At 40.1% G+C, this 22,145-nt stretch overlaps 1 protein-coding gene across 3 annotated transcripts in view; it reads right to left on the bottom strand.

Annotated features, from left to right (window-relative positions):
• Window positions 1-6,956: 6,956 nt before the first annotated feature.
• The window catches only part of FAM91A1 (family with sequence similarity 91 member A1), an 88,489-nt gene continuing 73,300 nt past the window's right edge, over window positions 6,957-22,145 (bottom strand). For all 3 annotated transcript variants that reach the window (XM_085881443.1, XM_085881442.1, XM_085881444.1), the window contains 5 exons: window positions 20,737-20,883; window positions 20,481-20,609; window positions 20,233-20,374; window positions 11,875-11,944; window positions 6,957-10,268 (listed from right to left, as the gene is read on the bottom strand). In XM_085881443.1, coding sequence (XP_085737569.1) covers window positions 10,080-10,268; window positions 11,875-11,944; window positions 20,233-20,374; window positions 20,481-20,609; window positions 20,737-20,883 — 677 coding nt within the window. In that variant the 3' untranslated portion in view covers window positions 6,957-10,079. The remainder of the gene's footprint in view (window positions 10,269-11,874; window positions 11,945-20,232; window positions 20,375-20,480; window positions 20,610-20,736; window positions 20,884-22,145) is intronic.

Raw genomic sequence — 22,145 nt, 5'->3', positions numbered from 1 at the left:
GTTAGTTTATTGATATGGTAAAATATGGCAAAATAAATCTCAAAATCTCAAATTTCCTGGTTTTCTGTGGGGCACCCTGTATAAGAGAGCCATTTGTATGTGCATGTATGTGTGTGTCACCATTTTTCTTAGAGATGGCTGAACGGATCTTCATCAAACTTTCATTGGTTCATCAGTGAGTGCCAGGTAGTGTTTTAGGCAAAACTAAAATTCGAAAATTTAGAAGAAAAAAAAGTTTGATTTTTTTTATCACTGCAGCTCCAAAGCCTTTTTCTGGCCTTTATGGACAGGTGGCAAGAGAGAAGCAATGACTGAAAAAGATGCATCTAAAAGCTCATATGGAGTTTGCAAAAGAGCATCTTATTAACTGCCGCCATCTTCGAAGATGGATGGAGGTTACTGTTTTCACCCCTTTCTGTTTGTTACCTTCGCATTCTGCGAAAGGTTATGTTTTGGTCGCTGTGTATTTATTTATTTGTGAATATGTGTGTTTCTTTGTTATTCGCATAACTCAGAAAGTATTAAACCAAATTGCATGAAATTTGATGGGATGATTCGTAAGTATCCAAGGATGATTTGATTAGATTCTGGGAGCGATCGGGTCAAAGGTCAAGGTCAAGGTCATGAAAAGGTCAAAAACACTCTTTTGAGCATAACTTCCTTCATAATACAGCTATTGACATGCAACCACCGCCATATTGTTCCATGACGAGATACCTTTCGGATATGTAGTGTCGGATCTGACGTACCGTCATCGGAAGTGCGTCTAAATGACGTCACAAGATGACGTAAATTTTAAATTTTCGATCTCATCAGTTTTGATCATACCATTTTGTAGGACTTACCTTAAGGACGTCACACACCAAATTTGACTTCGATCGGACTGACCGTTATGATGTCATTGACGTTTGAACATGACGTTTTTCAATTGTGGCTAAAATGTCCTGATATTTTACATTCAAATATCTATATAATTTATAAAGCAAAGTCTCCCAAATCCAGGCATTAGGATCAGTACCAAAATATCTGTTTATTGATGTACAGGTTTTGCCAATTAACTCTGTAGTCAAGGTTACACTTAAGGTCAAAATATACTTGTAGGCATAGCTTCAGATCTAATAGAGCTATTGACATGAAACCAACGTTAAAACTTTCAGTGAACTACGAGCTTTCAGAATGGTAGTCCCCGATTGGACGTGACATCCCCGGAAATGCGTCAAAATGACGTCAAAAGATGACGTCATTTTTCAACTTTTTAATTTTTCAGTGTTTATCATTCCATTTTGTTGGACTGCCTTCAAGGAGGTTACACACCAAATTTGACGTCAATCGGACTGACGGTTGTGACGTCATGGACGTTTTAAAATGACGTTTTTCAAATGTGCCCGGAAAAAAGTTGCGGCGGCGAAGGTATGCGCTCTACCGAGTGCCCATTCTAGTTTGTTTGTTTGTTTGTTTGTTTGTGAACAGTATTACGGAAAAACTCCTAGACGGATTTCGACGAAACTTGGGGGGGTTAGGTATGGTCCAAGGATCATGCCATTAAATTTTGGACTTGGTCCCCCCCCCACCCCAAAGAAAAATTGTTAGAGAAATTTTTTTTTTTTTGCATTTATACATGTTTTAAGTGATTTCCAACCCCCCCCCCCCCAAAAAATGTTACCCCCCCCTCCCAAAAAAAATTGTAAGATAATTTTATTTTTGCATCTGTACATGTTTTAAGTGATTTCCAACCCCCCAAATTTTTTTACCCCCCAAAATAGAGAATTTTTTTTTTTTTTTGCATTTCTACATGTTTTAAGTGATTTCGAACCCCCCGCCCCCAAAATTGTTACCCCCCAAAAAAAATTGTTAGAGAAAATTTTTTTTTGCATTTTTACATATTTTAAGTGATTTCCAACCCCCCAAAAGAAATTGTTTGAGAAAATTTTTTTTTTGTATTTTTACGTTTTAAGTGATTTCCAACCCCCCAAAAAAAATTGTTACCCCCCACAAATAAGAATTTTTTTTGCATTTCTACATGTTTTAAGTGATTTCCAACCCCCCAAAAAAATTGTTAGAGAAAAAAATTTTTTTGCAACTTTTTTTTCAACAAAATTTCGATTTTCTTTTTGCATTTTTACATGTTTTAAGTGATTTTCAACCCACCCCCCCCCCAAAAAAAATGTTGGAGAAAAGAACTATAACTCTCAGCACTGTTGACATATTCACTTGAGTGACCCAGCAGTATTGGCGGCGGGGGTTTTGCACTCTCCCGAGTGCTCCCCCTCTAGTTTACCTCCACCATCGAAGATGGACGGAGGTTACTGTTTTCACCCCTGTATGTTTGTTTGTTTGTTTGTTTGTGAACAGTATTACGGAAAAGCTCCTTTACGGATTTCGACGAAACTTGGTGGGGGGATTAGGTATGGTCCAAGGATCATGCCATTAGATTTTGGACTTGGGCCAAAGTCCAATATGGCCGCTATGGCGGCCATTTTGAAAAAATATTTGAATTTTGTTTTTGCATTTCTAAATGTTTTAAGTGATTTCCAACCCCCCCCCCCCAAAAAAAAAATTGTTAGAGAAAAAAAGACAAAATTTTGCAACTTTTTTTTCAACAAAATTTCGATTTTTTATTTTTTTTTGCATTTCTACATGTTATAAGGGATTTCCAACAAAACACATGCCAAAATTATAATTGCGGCTGATTTTGGAACTTCAGCTGGATATACCCACGTAAAATCAATTTCTGTCTCAAGGAATCTAGTTATGACGAATGAATTGAGTATGTAAAAGGGAAAGTTGCAAACTATAACTCTGTGAGCACTGTTGACGTCAAATTGAATGAATAGGATATCAGGTTCACTTGAGTGACCTAGCAGTATTGGCGGCGGAGGTTTGCACTCTACCGAGTGCTCCCCCTCTAGTTGATACCGCAGGCATGTGGAGAAGACTGTTGTGGTTGGACAAACAGAAAAAAAAATCAGGTTTTCAGGTCAGAAAAAAATCGAACCTTTTGGTCTAAATTAAGTGTTACGTATGGCACAAGGTTAACACTGCACATCACCCACTCAACACCACCCTGTTAAGCAGGGTGGTGGCAGCATCATGTTATGGGGCAACTTTTCATCATCAGGGACTGGCAAGCTTGTCCGGATAGAAGGGACAATGGATGGCGCAAAGTACAGGAGAACCCTTGATAAGAACCTGCTTGAGTCGGTCCTGAATCTGAAACTGGGAAGGAGATTCACATTTCAACAGAACAATGATCTAAAGCACAAATATAAAGCCACACTGGAGTGGCTGAAGAAAAATAAAATAAATGTTCTTGAGTGGTCCTGTCAAAGTCCTAACTCGAATCCAATTAAACATTTATGGTGAGACTTGAAGATTGCAGTCCATCAACGATCCCCATCAAACTTGGCAGAACTAGAGCAATTTTCATGTGAAGAATGGGTAAACATTTCACCATCTCACTGTGTAAAGCTGGTAGAGATCAACCCAAAAAGACTCATAACAGTCATTGCTGTAAAAGGTGCTTTCACCCAGTACTGACCTCAGGGGCTGAAAACTTTTGCAACCAGTGAATTTTGATTTGTACATGTTTTTCAGGTATTCTTGACATGTAACCTCATACAACTATGACAGTGTTTGTTTAGTTTGATCTCTTCAGTTATAAAAAAATATATTCATTTGGAAAAATTTTCTCCATAATTCGTAATTCATCTTAATGTGGCATTATTGGTAGGGAGTGAATCGTTTTGCAGGCCACTGTCCCAAGAAGCATTATAGATAGAGGGGTGCAGCATATTGGCAGGACTTGTTGCTAGTTTGCCAAATGGATGGATTATAGTATACACGAGATGACCCGTGAACCCGTTGGGTGCCTGTTGTGACAGCGGTTGATAAAAAAAATCATTTCAAAATTTTTTTTAAAAGATAGCTCCAGCGAACTATACCGCTGAGGTTGTTTGCATTGATCAAATACTCTCAAAGAGTACTTGACTGAATCGGGAATTGATTTTTTTATAATTTTTTTTGTTGCCCGATTTGAACGAAACTTGATACTGCACACCACAGGAGAATGGTGAGTAAGGTGGCTCGAAAATGTTTGCACTATCGTGTTCCGTTTTGGCTGTATTTCGGGAACATACGTACATACATACATACAAGATGAGAGTTTTAATTATACATAGAATAGATAGATAGAAGATGTGTAGTGATTGTGATGTCTGTGTGGAGGGTCTTGTGAAAAGGTAAATGTGTGGTTGGTCTTTGTGCATTCCTCACCCTGCAACCACATTTGTACCGCTTCCCTCCACCCCAAAAAGACAAAGTAATAATAATACCTTTCGTGTAAATATAAATCTTATTTGTATATGTAACACCTCCCTCACCCCTACCAATGAAATGAAGTCTACAGCCTGTTGGATTTATTTAATCTGCTGTGTGTAACACAGACATGGTAGGCCGAAAGGCTTCCTCATGCTTCCAAAGTTCATTCTTCTTGTTATTCCTTGTGAAAACAGAGGGTGCTTCGATCTGGCCTGTACTTTTGTTTGGATTCTTCACTAAACTTGTATGTATATTATAAAAAATGACATGAGTGTTCTCCAGTGTTGACACATGACACATGTAAAATTGAAATGATACCTTTTGTATGCAGTCAGTGTGAAAGTCTCCAGAATTTGCAAGTAATCCGTGCAGAACATCATTAATGAGCTCCTTCATCAAATATATATATATATATATATATATATATATATATATATATATATATATATATATATATATATATATATATATATATATATATATATATATATATATATATATATATATTGTCCATCATATGCAAGACTAACCCTGCAGTCCAGCAATAGTCGATATACGAAGCAGGCCTCATGTGATCATTGACAAGTCATCTCACTTGCCACCATCTTGATTTTCATGACATGCAAGGAATAAATGATTAAGGGTGTATTGCTCCGATGTTTAGGAAATAGAAGCAATGTTGTTGGATCATAATTATGATAACTAAGATGAGAATACACAACCAAATTGACCAGTTAGGAACATCCTATTACCTAAACCAGACACCCTGCCACTTCCAGTCCGATGACAAAAAGCATATGACAGGATGTTCGGTTTCTATTGTCGTGCGAGGTTGTTGTGAGATTGGAGCGTGTTCAGTGGAGCCATTCCTGGCAGCTGTTGCATTCGATGGAAGTATGTCTTCTGGTTCCAAGTGTCACATTTTGGGCAGATGTAGATGCGCTCAGGCTTCTGCTGTATGTCTCAGCAAGCCGGAGAACCCCCTGCTCCGGTATCAAAAATAGGAAGAGAAAGAAAAGGTGGAGAAATTTATTTGGAAAGGGTGGGGGGGGGTGGCACTTGAAGTCAGCGAATGGGACCACAGTCCAAGGACTAGGAAAGTTATTTAACACATTGCAATAATTATTTGTGCGTTTTTTTATGCCTTTTATGACATCAATAAAAACAGTAAGTTTCCTGTTTGGAATGATATTAAATTTTGTCTGATTACCAGAGAGGCAGACAGAGTAAAACTAGAAGGGCATTCATCGACGTCACGTTGTTGCCAGATTTGCGTCTGCTGACATTATTACATCATTATACATACTTGTACCAAGTTTCATTAAAATTCTTGAACCCAAATTCAAAATATTAAATAATTCTGGCTGCCAGACCATGCATCTGATCAGGTTGAAATTTCAAACATATATTCCACATGACGACTAGATCATAAATGTGAAGTTTCACGTCGATTGATGAAGCAGTTCAAGAAAAATAATTTAATTTTTTTTTTGTTTAATCCAACATGGCTGCCAGATAATGTGACCTATTAACTTATTCCTGAACACCCTGGTATCCCCAAGGATTGGGGAACATGTGGGTGAAGTTCCCCTCGATCTGTCAAATCGTTACGGAGGTTTTTAAAGGTTAACTCTTCAAAAAAATCATCACTGCGAAACCATGTGACCTGACATCATAGGTGGAGAATTTTTTGTTCCTCATGGATAGGCGACCATACCTGTAAAGTTGCGCATTGATCTGTTCAGCCATTTCAGAGATGACTTTTGAAGGTTTTTATGTTTAAAAATAAGATGGCTGCCGAACCACGTGACTGATGACATCAATTTATTTCCCCCATACAATTTAGCCCAAGGTGACTCTCAAAAATGTCTTACTGAGTGGATAAGGCATTTGATGTATGCAATTATGACGTCAAAACGAAGCCACCTATGACATAAAAAAATCACTTCTTTCCCATGGAGAGTACTTGAGACGTGCCAAGTTTTAATGTTTCCATGGAGCGGTTTGAGATACAGAGGTCAAAAGTTTTTCCTTTTTTCCAACATGGCTGCCACACCATGTGACCTATGACGTCATACTTATTAAAATATTCTACATGAGTTGCCGCACCGATGGTTAAAATTTGTCATTCGGATAAGCAGTTGCAGAGAAAAAATAAAATTAGCATGGACGGACATACGTACAACTCAAAAACATGCCGTCAGAGACTTCGCTAGCAGAGGCATGAAAAGTATCTCACTCCTCTCTGCACATGTGCGATCGGGACAAATTCAGAGGCAAAGTACTGTTCATCTGCAGGTTCATGTTCAAAATATAACATTACATTGAAATCAACTTGCTCCTTGATCATAAATTTCCATTTGTAGATGAACAGGACAGACAGACAGACAGGAACCTATTACTTAAACCTGCTTTTCGCTTTGTGTGCATGGGGTAACAACAGCAGCAACAACATGCTAGCAGGCTGTTTTACACAAGACTGGTGGGGGGGGGGAGCTCCACCACCAACCCAACCAGAAGCTTGGAATAATTGGAGCCGTTAAAGTTGTACTGTGATACTTTATGACTAATTATTGAAAAAATATTAATGCATTAACTTTACTTATTCATTGAAAATGGTTTTTAAATCACAAACCAGATCACTTTTGGTTAACTTTAATGAAATTGCAGACAATCACTGTATAATTATCTCCGAATTGGCAAAAAAACAACTTTGTGCAATCAAAGCACCAGACAATATGCAAAAATTGTGTGAAGGAAACAAATCATTTCATGACTCATTTTGAATGCAATGCACAACTGAAATCAAGATGCAGTAACTCAGGACACGCATCAGACTAATTTTATGACAACTGTAATTTTATTCAACATATTCAGCGTTTAACAAATACTGGTTGGAATCATAGTCCTATCGTTTCCAAACACGACAGTAATGTCCTTTAAAAGGAGGGATAAAATTATTTCATGAATGGATGAGAAATTGAAGCAAGTAATGATAAAAAGCAGATGGTGTGGATTGTAGGAGATATCAAATGTAAAAGAAGAGAAAGAAAAGAAGAACAAAAAAGAACCTGCTTTGATTGGCAAAAAAAAAAAAAATGGGAAAAGGAAACCACCCAAGATTCATTTTTTTTTTATTAAGAAATATTTAACATGAGGAATTTCTCCACTTTTATTAGATTAAACTATATAGTCCTTCAAAAGGATAACAAAGCAGAACTGACCTGTTTCTCCTTATGCCAAGTCTTTGCCCAAGGAGACAGGAGAGAATTTTGATTGGCGGGAGAGAAGAGGGTTAGGGAAAAGTGCAAAATAGTTGTAACCAAATGAGGAATGTTTAAATTCGATGAGAAAGCCTCGGACTTTAATCCCGTCTCAAAATTGCATTGTGCGATTATATGGATGGATGGATGGTTTAGTCCCATATCCTTTCCAGGGTATCAAGGAATGTCCAAGCAGCTTCCTTGGAAAGGAAATACATTTGGTGGCTTGTACCCAGCAGTAGTCAGGGCAGGAATCTTTGGAACTTGGCCAGAAATCCATACTTGCCGACTGTCAGTGAAAGATTCTGTGGGGACTTTAATTAATATCAGGAGACGGGATCCCCACTCACCGTCTAGTATGGAGGACGGTGCACTTGACGCAAATAAGTGCCTGTAAAACAGTTTATAGTTTGGTTTGGGAATCAAACTCAAGATGACACAGTTCAAAGGTTAGTATGCTCCCCCTGGAGGCCAAATGCATTGAGCCATGGGGTATATGATACCAATGCAGTATTAATTATTTTTGCAATGTGTTGAAACCACTTTGGGTGCTGTAAGCCATTAATGAATTAATTAATCACCTATACAGCTTCCAGCCACATAGGCACTTGATAGCTGAGCAGACAAACTGCAATGACCAGGGTCAGGCTATGCTACAGAAGTTGGGGCAAGTAGTTTAAATTTGTTCAACGGAATGACACGTTGCAAAATGTGACTCCAAGATAAACAACGAATGTGACCAGACGAGTTGGCTAAGGTTCAGACCGCACTACAGCCTCAAAAGAAGAAGCTGAACTTGTGATTTCCTCCTCAGGACTCATCTCCAGAGAGTAGATGTTGCTGAGTAGTTACAAAGACTATTCTCACTGACATGGGTTCAATTCCAATAGTTCAATGAGAAGTTTCAAGTCGTCTCCCTTGTGAAGGAATGGCGACTTGTCATGAAATGTTAAAAAACAAAAAAGCAAAACTGATGCGTTCCCTCATCTGTAGGTTTCTAACTTTCTCATAATGATTATGTCTCCACAGATGATTCTTAGTTTTATTCACCAATGGTTTACGTGTCCTACAGTCAGCCACAGCAGTGCTCAATGTTAATCATATTCTACAAGGACATTAAAAACTGGTTATTATGTCGATTTTTGACATTCTCAGCAAGTTCATAGAGCACAAAAACATCAGAATCTATTCCACTGTAAATGTGTTATAATTAAAATGTTGGGGTTTAATAATTGAAAACAACAACTTGGTTGGGTTCTCCAAACTGTACAATTTAACAAAGGACACAAATTTGCCACCTGATGGTCAAATATGCCTGGTGTTGCCTTAATGGTTAGGGTGGTGGGCTTGGGATCCGAGGATCCCGAGTTCAAGTTCTGCTCGGCTGTTGAATTAATACCAGGTGGGGTTGACTCTGCCTGTCATCCTTCCGAGGTTGGCAAAATGAGTGCCAGCTTGCTGGTATCCTGTGTCGGAGTGGCGACCAGTCCAGGATTGTTCCCAATAGCCAAGGAGACTGCTTAGGCAGCACCAACGCTCTGCACAGAATATGGTCCCAATGGATGGATGGATGTGAATGGTCAACTACACAAATTTATGATAAAGCAGCATTCCCAGGAATGTTTAACTCTTTAAGTCGGTTTACTTTAAGGAGGATCTACATAAACCTCTGTGTAATAATAAAAAAAAATGGTCAGCAGAACCGAATGTCCACGAAATGTCATTGCAGTTGAAAACTTCACATTTGTTTTCAGACATAAACTATACCAGTTTTAACTCACATTTTAAGGTTCACAAGAGCTTGTATGCTTGTGCTACACAATACACTTAGTTTTGACTGATGAGCAATACATCACAGAGATCTGCCCAAAATCATGAACACATGATCAGGACAATTTTTACTCAACAGCCAAATACTGTACTGTAGTAGTTACTTCGACACCAATTTTATTTTTTGCCATCATTCCTGCTTAAGTTATGATGCATTTTATTATAACTAGCTTTCACAAATACTTTCAGTATCTCTGTGGTGAAGGTAGGAGATTTTACACAGCACAGAAACACAATCTTCTTGCTCCAACCTTTCATTCCTAAATTTTAAACATCTGTGGCCTGACATGAGAGAGAGAAAAAAAAGTTTTTTGTACATTTCTCCAAATAGTTGTCAGAAAATGTTAGAAATAAGTACCTGAACGAGAGTCTGAACATGCCATCATGCAGGAACATTGCACGAGGAGGTGGAGTAGGGGTGGGGGGGGGGTGAAATAAATCACAACGTGAGGTATAAGACACAGGTAAAGCAACAGGTGACCTGGAAGAAAATTGCTCATTTTCTCATTTCTTCTTCTACCTCCAACACCTCAATCCCTCAAATGAGTACTGACATTGCAAGTAAGAGAGCAGCAAGGAGACAAAGGCAGGTCACATCTGTTGATATTTTTCTCGGATAAAAACGCGGTCTTGAACTTTGGCAAGACCTTTGTATCCGCACATTTTACATCATGGTTCTGGGATGGTAAGATGGTCCATGTGGGCAGGGAGATCGACTGAGTGTAGGAGTTTCCCCTGCCAAGGTGAGAGCCTGCCATCAATAAAAGCCAGATTTACTGCTGGGAGAGGAACTCCATGCTCCCCTAGTGCTGGTATAGATGGTGCCACTGCTGTGCCTGAAGCAAAAAAACTTGGATCCTGTGGGAGAAGAACAGGAGGTTGGCATGGAGGAAATAAAATCATTAAAAGAGAACAGCAGATGACTTGGTCTACATCGGAAAAACAGTTGCTTGTGATAACTCTGATGCAACTAGAAATTCTAAAATAAACTTTGGGGGACATGGGGTTCAATCAGAAATGCGGAATAACACAAAGTGTGGTCAAGCGAATCTGCAGGCACTCTCAAAAATAGGAAGCTCAACTCAGACAAGGGTTACATAATAGTCACGAGTACAAATGTTTATGCCATGACAATTATTTGTCAAGATGTCAATTCCATAACAAATGCTTGCACAAACCACACAGAATACCTTGAAGCGGCACAATAATTTTGGACAACGCCAAAGGGACAAAATAAAACTAGCAACTTAAAATGTTTGGAAAAACTTTTGAAATATTTAAGTGAATTGCCATTGTGAGGTCAATTAGGCCAGGGGCCAGTGGGACCAACCTTGCACCCCCACCACCCCCTGCAACAATTTTTCACTGATACCACAGTGTTCATATATACATATATATATATATATATATATATATATATATATATATATATATATATATATATATATATATATATATATCCTAAGTATCAGAAAAAGATGTTCCCAGAGAAATAACTCATTTGCACTGTGCTTTATTAAGCTGTTACCATGGCAACCAATCAAAAATAGACGAATCTCACAAATATCGGCAAAATATCAATATCTGTCAAATATATAAATAAAATCACAAAATTGGTGTCAAATTAAAGCTTATACATTTACATATTAAAATGTATTTTGTTTATGCAAATTAGCTCATGTGCAGATTAATTAAATTTGACTTAAAGACAATAATTCCCACAAAAATGCAAGAATTTACATTTTCTTTCCTTGTAATTACCACACATGTCAGTTTTTTGTCAAAAATACATTACTTAAGTGTTGCCAGATACAAGCCAGGTTCAAAAAAAATATATTAAAAGTTTTGAATTTTTTTAAGTAGACTAATTAGCATAAAATACAAAGCACAATGAATTGTTCGAAAATCATGCGAAATCAGATTAATCAATATAATTAATTACCTGGGCCTGATATAATACATAACTGTGACTTATGATGTCTGTTAGAGTTTAAGGGAAACATAACTATTTTCTGTTTGAGTAAAAGTAGTGGAAATAATTTTAAATGCATTGATATGCTAATTATGATCCACCATTATGGAAATTATCATTTTCGTAAATATCTCAACTTCTGGTAAATTTGTAAATGAGGAATCTACACACGTTTGGAGGGTCAAGGAATAAAGTGAACATATTTCCTTTGTTGTCAGAGATGTAGAATAATGTTTGGATAGCTTAAATAGATGCAAAAATGGAAACAGCTTAATAAAACATAGTGCAAATGAGTTATTTTTCTGGGAACATCTTTTTTCTGATACTTGGGATATTTATGAACACTGTGGTATCAGTGAAAAATTGTCACGGGGGGGGGGGGGGTGCAAGGTAAGTCCCACTGGCCCCCGGTCTAAATGCGTGCAGTCGAAAAATAAGACGTTGAAGCTCTAGAATCGAGTGTCAAAAGCACAGATCATTGGCTGACGGTACCTGTAAACGGACGATGAAATCAAGCAACTGAAGTGACAACTTTCGGCTGGTGTGAAGTAACTTGTCAAGGCTGTGGAAATGATGCAGACAACAACAAAAAAAATGAAACACTAAAGAATATGCTGCACAGAAAATGTGCAAAATGGTTACGGAAATATATCACTGTGAGGTATTCATAGGAATGAGGACTTTGTTATATTTTCATGTGTAACAAAAAGAGACGATATTTAGTTACATTTGGCAATTGTGTCGACAAACCAAAAATACACTTTCAATGAAATAAAACAAGGAAATATGAGTAAACCATACACAAGAAGACTTTAATACGAGTCAAACTTTACATTGACCTCTGGAACAGACATTCCAGGAGCAAACTGACCAAAAAATAATAATAATAATAATAAACAACAAGGAAAAGGCTCCTCGGTCTCTCCAGCATAAAATTTGTTGTTGTTCAGAAGTCCACGAAAACAACAACGAATAAAGAGATGTGTGTTTGTATTTGTTATTGTTCAGAGTCTTTGTAAAGTTTCACATTCATATGATGCACGTCATGCTCAGCATGCTATTTACAGTCCAGTCCACACCCCACCCACAAAAAAAAGTTGCCATGGATACATCAAATTGTGCATTTCATTAAGATTAAAATTGTCAATCGGATGAAAATTTATTTTTTTCAGATGAAAATTTATTTTAGAAGGTTAACCTTGAGTTAACCTTTGACCGTTGATCTAAAAATAGTTGCTTTCCCAATTCAGTGAGGTATTATGCAATTGCCATTTCATTTTCAAGTCGATCAGATGAAAAAATGACGATTTTAGAAACGATCACAAGATGACCTATAACCTCAAAATCAATGAGGCTTCTCAGTTGTGACTACTTCGATAACTTGGTGAAGTTTCATGAAGATCGGTTTAAAATTGTGACCTGTATTGCGGTTGAAAGACAGACAGACAGAATAACAAGAAAAAGACATCATACAGAGCACGATACTTGCAAAATCCACCCCCCCCCCCCCAAAGATTGCCATGGATATATTAAATTGTCCATTTAATTAAGATTAAAATTGACAATCTCAAAGTTCAGATTAATCGGATGAAAATTGATTATTTTTCAGATTGAAATTGATTTTAGAAGTTTGACCTTGAGATGACCTTTGACCTTTTGATTCCAAAAATACTTGATTTCCCAATTCAGTAATGTACCATGCAATTGCTGTTTAACTTTCAAATCAATCGGATGAAAATTGACGATTTTTCAAATAAAAATAGATGATTTTAGAAGTTTAACGTTGAGTTGACCTTTGACCTGTTGACCTCCAAAATAGTTGGTTTCCCAATTCAGTGATGCAATATGCAAATCTTGTTCAAATTTCAAGTCAATCGGATGAAAAAAAAAATGACGATTTTAGAAATTTGTCCTCAGACCAGACCTTTGACCTTAAAATCAATGGTCTGATCAACATACTTGGCAAAAATTTTTTTTTGCAAAATAACAAGAAAGATGTGCACATCATGATACTTGCAAAATCCAAATAAATAACATGCTTCGAGGTTTTGATTGGTGAACCAATTAATTGACCCAACATGCAAATTATGTTCTACCTTGTGGAGTACCCTGCCTCAAGATGGGTGGAGATTGTGCAATACTTGCTGAAAAAAGTTTGCATCTTTCAAGAAGACTCTAGATATTTGTGTGGTGTGCATCTAAAAGGGTCTAATAGATCTGCAGGTCTAAGGGGTGTAGAGGTCTATAGGGGTCTAAAGATCTAAAGCATATTTTCCAATAATTAGAGTCTAAAGGGGTCTAAGGGTCATTGGGTCAAGCAGTCTAAAGGATATAAATATCTTCAGGAAGCATCTAACAGGATCTATAGGTTCCAAAGGGTCCATAAGGTGTTGGGGTTCTAATGGAGTCTTAAGGGTGCAAGGGTTCTAAAGAATCTAATGGGGTGTATAGGGTTTTAGAGTTCTCAAGGCTCAAACAGAGTCTTTGGGGTCGAACAGGGTCTATAAGGTCTCAAGTATCTAAGGGTCCTAAAGGGTCTAAGGGGCTCGTAACTATAATGGATCCGAGTTATCTAAGAAGTTGTAAAGGGGTCTAAAAGGTTTAAAGGGTATGTTTCAACAGTAGTTGCAGGTATAAAGGGTCTAAGGAGTCTAAATGGTATAAAGGTCTTCACAAGTACAAGGGGTCTGAAAAGGTCTAAAATATCTAAAGGGTAAAGGGGTCCAAGCATTCTAAAGGATATAAAAAGGTTGAAAGGGTCTAGAGGGCATATAAATGGTCTTTAAAGGTAAAAAGGGTATCAAAGGTCTAAAAGGTGCAAGGGCTCAAGGTATACATGTCTAAAAGGTATGTTCCAAGAGTCCATAATTAATAGATGTAGTTAAGGTCCAATAATAAGTAATTAATAGACATATTTCCATGGGTCGACCAAGGATTCACCTCGACGAGGGTTCACAGTCTACCCATGTTTTCCGTTGTTCTATGCAGTTTTCTACATATGGATATCAAATCAAATGGATGAAAAGAAAATCTATGATTTATGTGACTTTGACCTTTAACCTATTGACCACAAAAACAACAAGCTTCTTTCTTGTGACTACCTCTATCAGTCGGTTAAGTTTCGTGAAGATCGGAGTAAAGATTTAACCTGTGCCAGCAATGATAGCGTACTCTTTGTGAAAAACAAAGATTGACATACAAACAAATAGACAGACACACAGACAGAATAACAGACTCGACCAACCAATACACTTGTGAATATTCAATTTCACAAGCAACAAACAAACAGGGGTGAAAACATAACCTCCGTCCACCTTCGGTTTCAGCTATGGTTGTGTGGACATGTGGCTTGATTTCCTGACACTGATCCTGCTCAACAGATTCCCTCATCGAGGGAGCCTAATGAGTGGAGAAGGCCAACGGGATGACCCCGTGCCTCGTGGTTGCAGCAGGTAGATCGGCATCTCAAGGAGATGGGGATGGGCTGGGCATCTGCCTGGGGGATGGCCAGACAGAGGCCCCTGGAGTACCGAAGGAAAGTGGATGCAGCGACGTGCTGCTCCGGTGCATGCTCCCAAGCCTCGCCTAACCTAACTTAGCCGAGCCTACAGTGGCAGAGGTAATAAAGAAAAATGAATCAAAGATGGTGGTACATGAATGAAGGAATGAATGAATATCAAAAATTAAAACCACCAAGTACTTAACTCTTGTACAGTCTCAACAATAATTAAAATAGATACATTATGGAGACAATTCAAATTGGTAAAAATTTGAATCTGTAAAGATTAATTAATCCTTCATTTATTAAGTTGGAACTGTCAACTTATGTAATTATAGCAAATGGGAATCAAAGCTCTTGTCCATTGGAATATGTTAATTCATTTAATGGGATCGACTCCAAGCTGCTTTCAATAACTCACAACAATGGCATACAGGTAAACACAAAATTAGATACAAGAGAAAGAAAAAGATGCTTATCTGCAAAAAAAATAAAATAAAGATGCAAATAAACTCCATCGAGATGGAGATAAAGTTGTTAAGGAATGACAATGGACTGGGATCCTCACACAGCCTCTATGGTGGATGTTTTTCTATTGTCATCCTTCATAATGGATTGATATCAAATGTCCATAAATTCCATTGACATTTTTCTGTAAGGAAACAAATCCCCATCTTTCATTTTGTGTCTGCATATCAATCATCACCACAATTTAATAGAAGCTCCTAATCGACTGTAGCAATGTTAACGCACACCAAAGTAGCACAAGAAAATGGTCACGGGTTTAAGTAGCTGTATTCTATGCAGGTGAAGGTGAAGAACCCAGCCACTGTGGTTGCACAAGTTAGTGCACTCTCAGCGCCGGTCCCAAGCCCGGATACATGGGGAGGGTTGCATCAGGAAGGGCATCCGGCGTAAAATCTGTGCCAAATCAATATGCGGATCATAAACCGGATCGGTCGAGGCCCGGGTTACCAATGACCGCCACCGGTAATGTTCGCCAGCAGGGTACCGGTGTAAACTGTGTAACTGCTGGGCGAAGGAGGAGGAGAGGGGGGAGGCGTGTCCAGAGGCAGTGGGAGAGGAGGAAGGGTAGAAGTGTGGAGGTGAGAGTTGGAACTTTGAATGTTGGTACTATGACTGGCAAAGGGCGAGAGTTGGCTGATATGATGGAGAGGAGAATGGTAGACATACTGTGTGTACAATAGACCAAGTGGATGGGGTGTAAGGCTAGGAGCATCAGAGGTGGTTTCAAACTGTTCTACCATGGTGTGGATGGGAGGAGAAATGGTGTAGGGGTAATCCTGAAGGAGGATTATGTTAAGAGGATATTGGAGGTGAGGAGAGTGTCTGACCAATGGATGAGTGTGAAGTTGGAAATTGAAGGGGTGGTGATGAATGTCATCAGTGCATATGCCCCGCAAGTGGGGTGTGAGATGGAGGAGAAAGAAGATTTCTGGAGTGAGTTTGATGAAGTGGTGGAGAGTGTGTCCAAGGAAGAAAGATTGGTGATTGGAGCTTGGGCTTGTTTTCAATGGGCTTGTTGGGGAAGGGAATAGAGATTATGAGGAGGTGATGGGTAGGTACTGTGTCAACGAGAGGAATGTGGAAGGGCAGATGGCGGTGGATTTTGCAAAAAGAATGGAAATGGGGGTGGTAAATACGTATTTTAAGAAGGAGGAACACAGGGTGACGTACCAGAGCGGAGGAAGGTGCACATAGGTGGACTATGTCTTAAGCAGGAGATGCAACATGAAAGAGATTAGAGACTGTAAGGTGGTGGCAGGGGAGAGTGTAGCTGGACAACATCGGATGGTGGTTTGTAAGATGATTTTGGTGGTGAAGTTGAGGAAGAGAGTGAGGGCTGAACCAAGGACCAGATGGTGGAAGCTGAAGGAGGAAGACTGTTGCGTGAAATTCAGGCAGGAGGTGAGACATGTGTTGGATGGTGGTAAAGAGGTGTGGGACAACTGGGCATCGACTGCAGAAGTGGTGAGGGAGATAGCTAGGATGGCACTTGGTGTGACATCTGGACAGAGGAAGGAAGACAAGGAGACTTGGTGGTGGAACGAGGAAGTACAGGAAAGTATAATGAAGAAGAGGTTGGCGAAAAAGAATTGGGATAGTCAGAGAGATGAAGAAAGTAGGCAGGATTACAAGGAGTGGTGTGGACAAGGAGTGGAGTACAAGGCGAAGAGAGAGGTGGCGAAGGCTAAGGAAAAGGCATATGGCGACTGTATGAGAAGTTGGATACAAAAGGAAGGGGAAAAGGATTTGTACCAATTGGCCAGGCAGAGGGACCGAGCTGGGAAGGATGTGCTGCAGGTTTGGGTGATAAAGGATGCAGATGGAAATGTGCTGACAAGCGAGGAGAGTGTGTTGAGAAGGTGGATGGAGTACTTTGAGGAGCTGATGAATGAAGAAAAATGAGAGAGAGAAGGTTGGAAGAGGTAGAGATAGTGAATCAGGAAGTGTGGCAGATTAGTAAGGATGAAGTGAGGACAGCTATGAAGAGGATGAAGAGTGGAAAGGTGGTTGGCCCAGATAATATACCAGTGGAGGCATGGAAATGTTTAGGAGAGATGGCAGTGGAGTTTTTATCCAGATTGTTCAATAAAATCTTGGATAGTGAGAGGATGCCTGAGGAGTGGAGATTAAGTGTACTGTTCCCGATTTTAAGTATAAGGGTGATGTGCAGAGCTGTGGTAATTACAGAGGTATAAGGTTGATATGCCACACCATGAAGTTATGGGAAAGAGTAGTGGAAGCTCGGTTGAGAGGAGAGGTGATGATCTGTGAGCAGCAATATGGGTTTATGCCAGGAAAGAGCACTACAGATGCAATGTTTGCTTCGAGAATGTTGATGGAGAAGTATAGGGAAGGCCAGAAGGAGTTGCATTGTGTGTTTGTGGATTTAGAGAAAGCTTATGACAGGGTGCCAAGAGAGGAGTTGTGGTATTGTAGGAGGAAGTTGGGAGTGGTAGAGAAGTATGTGAGGGTGGTGCAGAATATGTATGAGGACAGTGTGACAGCGGTGAGGTGTGCGGTAGGAATGACGGACTGGTTTAAGGTAGAGGTGGGATTGCATCAAGGACCGGCTTTGAGCCCTTTCCTATTTGCAATGGTGATGGACAGGTTGACGGATGAGATCAGACAGGAGTCTCCATGGACTATGATGTTCGCGGATGACATCGTGATCTGTAGTGAGAGTAGGGAGCAGGCTGAGGCGAGCCTCGAGAGGTGGAGGTACGCACTGGAGAGAAGGGGAATGAAAGTCAGTCGGAATAAGACGGACGGAGTACATGTGCATAAATGAGGGAGGGTGGCGGAATGGTGCGGTTGCAAGGAGTTGAGGTGGTGAGGGTGGATGGGTTTAAATACTTGGGATCAACTGTCCAAAGTAACGGAGAGTGTGGTAGAGAAGTGAAGAAGAGAGTGCAGGCAGGATGGAGTGGGTGGAGAAGAGTTTCAGGAGTGATTTGTGATAGGAGGGTATCTGCAAGAGTGAAAGGGAAAGTATACAAGACGGTAGTGAGACCAGCTATGTTGTGTGGTTTGGAGGCGGTGGTGCTGACAAAAAGACAGGAAGCACAGCTGGAGGTGGCAGAGTAAAAGATGCTGTGATTCTCGTTGGGAGTGACGAGGATTGACAGGATTAGAAATGAGTATATTAGAGGGACAGCGCAGGTAGGAAAGTTTGGAGACAAAGTGAAAGAGGCAAGATTGAGATGGTTTGGACATGTGCACAGGAGGGATGCAGGGTATATCGGGAGAAGGATGCTAAGGATGGAGCTGCCAGGTAGGAGAAGAAGAGGAAGCCCAAAGAGGAGGTTTATGGATGTGGTGAGGGCAGACTTGTGGGTGGTTGGTGTGACAATGGAAGATGTGAAGGACAGAGCGAAATGGAGACGGATGATCCGCTGTGGCGACCCCTAATGGAAGCAGCCAAAAGAAGAAGAAGAAGAAGAAGAAGAAGAAGAAGAAGAAGAAGAAGAAGAAGAAGATTCTATACAGGTGAAGGACTGACAGGATAGCTTAAAGGTCTACACACTTGGTGGAAGTTAAAGATCCGACAGTGTTTTTCACAAAGAGTAGGCCTATCATTGCTGACACCCGAAACAAAATCCAAGTTCCTGCCACTTGCACTCAAACGTCAAACCAAGCCAGCAGTCCAGAAACTTTCACCAGGTGACCTCACAAGATGGGAAGAATTGCAGCTGTTGATAAGAGTTTTAGTAGATTCTATCCAGGTGAAGTGAAAGGTGCAATAAACAAGCTTGAATAAGTTAAGATCCTCGTCCTCTTAATGATGACATAATAAAAACGAATATGACGTCATTGTGATGTATCAGGTTTGCGATAAATTATCTGTGCTAATGCCTGGCTTGATTCCCACAAACAAAATTCAAACAGCTTGCCTAGTTTCGGAGATAATGGTATAGGCGATTTCCATTAGCGGCGATATTATGACGTCAATTTTTTCTAGGATGAATTTCCAAAATCGGAGATGGTTACTGCCTGCGCGTGGGCTTTCTGCATATACATGGCAAGTTTCACGAAGATCCGATGAAAACTCTGGGTTGTGAAACATAAATAGGAATGACGTCATAAAAATTGATATGACGTCATAGTGATGTATCATATGTGCGGTAATTCATCTCTGCTGATGCCCTGTTCGATTTCCGCAAACAGAATTCAAAAAGCTTGCCGAGTTTGAGATAATTTTTAGTCGATTTCCATTAGCGGAGATATTTTGACGTCATAACTTTTTTTGTAGGAGGAATTTTCAAAATCGGAGATGGTTACTGTCTGTGCAGGGTATTTTTTTACATATATATGCCAAGTTTCAGGAAGTTTCGATGAAAACTGTAGGCTGTGAAACAAAAAAGTCCACAAGAAGAACAACGTGAGTAAGACTTCGAGATCCTCCAAAAGGATCTAAAAAAAAAATTAACGTTTTTTAAATCCTACATCAATTTGGATTGGACAACACAACTGGCGAGTGATCGGGGGTACTGCCAATCGTTCAAGTAAATACCCCCATTTTCTTTTTTCTTGTCCCAAGTAACTTTATTCAGAAGCTTCAACAACAATGATTTTCATTATATTGGCAGAAGTTTTATTCGTAATGTGAACTTCCTGAAGATCAGTTTTGACAAAACCTTCAGCCAAATGAATCACAAAGGAAGACTATGGGTTGGGTGACTCACCTTCTGACGCATCAAGACCGATGAAATATTCAATAATGAGTACAAACAACTGAAAGAACAATCAGAAAGCTAAAACTCCATCAATAACTATTTGGCTCACTGCCACACTGAATCAGCAAGCATCTAGTGTGAATAATTTACCGTTCTTTGCGGCAGAGCTTGTGCCGTGCTACTTTCTCGCACACACGCCGGTTCAACTCTGCATCAAAGAGTGGTATTCCAAAACAAACCTCCAGCGGTACCCAGTCCTCCGGGCAAACGGGTGCTGGATCCCGAGATGGTACTGCACACAAGCAAGGAAGTTGAAGGAACAATAAGTGTGAGAAGATGGAAAAGTACAGCAAAAGCTGTGACATGGGGTGTCTGAGAAATCAAGTGCAGAGGAAAACCTTTTGGGGTGCAGATATCTGAAGCACGGTATGGGGAGTTTCGATCAGTGCTTTCAATCTCAGGAACAACCATTTCAAAAGAGTCTGCACTACCAGAGTCAGCAGGAGACTCAAAGCCACTGATGACACCTGTAAGACATACCCCCCAACAAAAAAACAACTATGCAACATCAAAAGTAAATAAAAGCTAGTGAATGTTGTATGTTGAAACTTGATGGAAAATTATTGAGTGGCTCGATTAGAAGCAAGGACACACTGGAGATGTCCCGGTCAATGTCGCGGCTTTTCTGTGCTCGACCCAATGGAGATACCAATTCCACAAAACCACAGGCATGCGACAAATCTAGGTGAGCACGGAGAGCACGGATGGCTGGGTGAGAAGCCATGTTTTCCCGAGAGAACTCTGCGCAAGACACACACCAACAATCACTTCCAAAATAACTGCAACCAAAAAAAAAAAAGACAAAACAAAAGTGCCAAAGTAAACAAATTGTCAATCAGTCAATCAATCATAACTTCTCTGACCATGTTCTTGTAAAAGCCCATATCTCTCTGACTTGTTAGAGAGCAACCTCCACGTCACAGAATTATGGCTGTTCACACAGACAAAATGTCAGGGACTAACACCTGCTCTATCACATAGGGATGGGCTTCCATCACTGGTGCATCCGATATCTCTTAATCTCTTTCATGCACTACTATCTTAATTCTCCTCCTCTTCCCTTTATAAGGGGTGAGGTCCGATGGCACGACATTTGTACCTTGCCTCGATCACGATACTCCTCCCACCCCTCTCTGAACTCAGTCAACTCTCTCCACTCTCCAACCACCCCTACCTTATGGATATTCCTCCTCAAACAATCCTCCTATCTCAACCATTGTCTACCTCTTTTCCTCTCGCCTTGCTCTCTCAACCGATCCGCTCTCTTTGACATTCTCTATTCCCCAATCCACACCAAGTATCCAGCCCATCTCGACTGGCATTTCACCAATCTCATCTGCATGCCAATCTCCTCCCTCAATTCATCAGTTCTCCTATCCACCCTCTTCACTCCCACAATCCTCCTGACCCAATTGTTCTCACAAACCTGCAACCTCTGGTGTTTTGTGTCTGTCTGTCACCACCTCCAGAATGTAAAGGTAGGCCAGCGTTACACATGACATCAGAACCTTCCCTTTCAATTTTCTTGATATCTTTCTGTCTGTCATTACTCCCTCTACTATCCTCCATGCATTCGCACCCACTTGAATCCTCCTCTGCACCTCTGCCTCAGACTTACCATCCCCAGTGACTGTCTACCTCCCAAGATACGCAAACCTATTTCCCTGCCTGATCTACTTCCACTCTAACCTGACATTCATTTATTTTCTCTAATGCCCGACCCACATCACCTCAGTTATGTCCAACTTCATCTTCAACCCATGCTTCCCAAATGCCTCCTTCCACTCCCCCAGTACATCCTGCATCTCCCACCCTGTCCACCACAACAGCTAGATCATTCGTATACAGCATCCTCCTCATACTACCCCTCAAGCTCACCTTCCTGTTTACCAGCTCCAACACCATTATAAACATGAGTGGGCTGAGAGTGCTTCCCTGCCTCAAACCAATGTTCATGCTGAACTCCTCAGACATCCCAGGGACAACCCAAACTCTTCTCTTCA

This window comes from Eptatretus burgeri, chromosome 5 (genome assembly GCF_056783735.1).
Source record: "Eptatretus burgeri isolate ZD-2024b chromosome 5, Ebu_testis_v1, whole genome shotgun sequence".
NCBI classification, from domain to species: Eukaryota; Metazoa; Chordata; class Myxini; order Myxiniformes; family Myxinidae; genus Eptatretus; species Eptatretus burgeri.
Note: the sequence above shows the minus strand (reverse complement) of the source record. Positions and strands in the feature narration are given on the sequence as shown.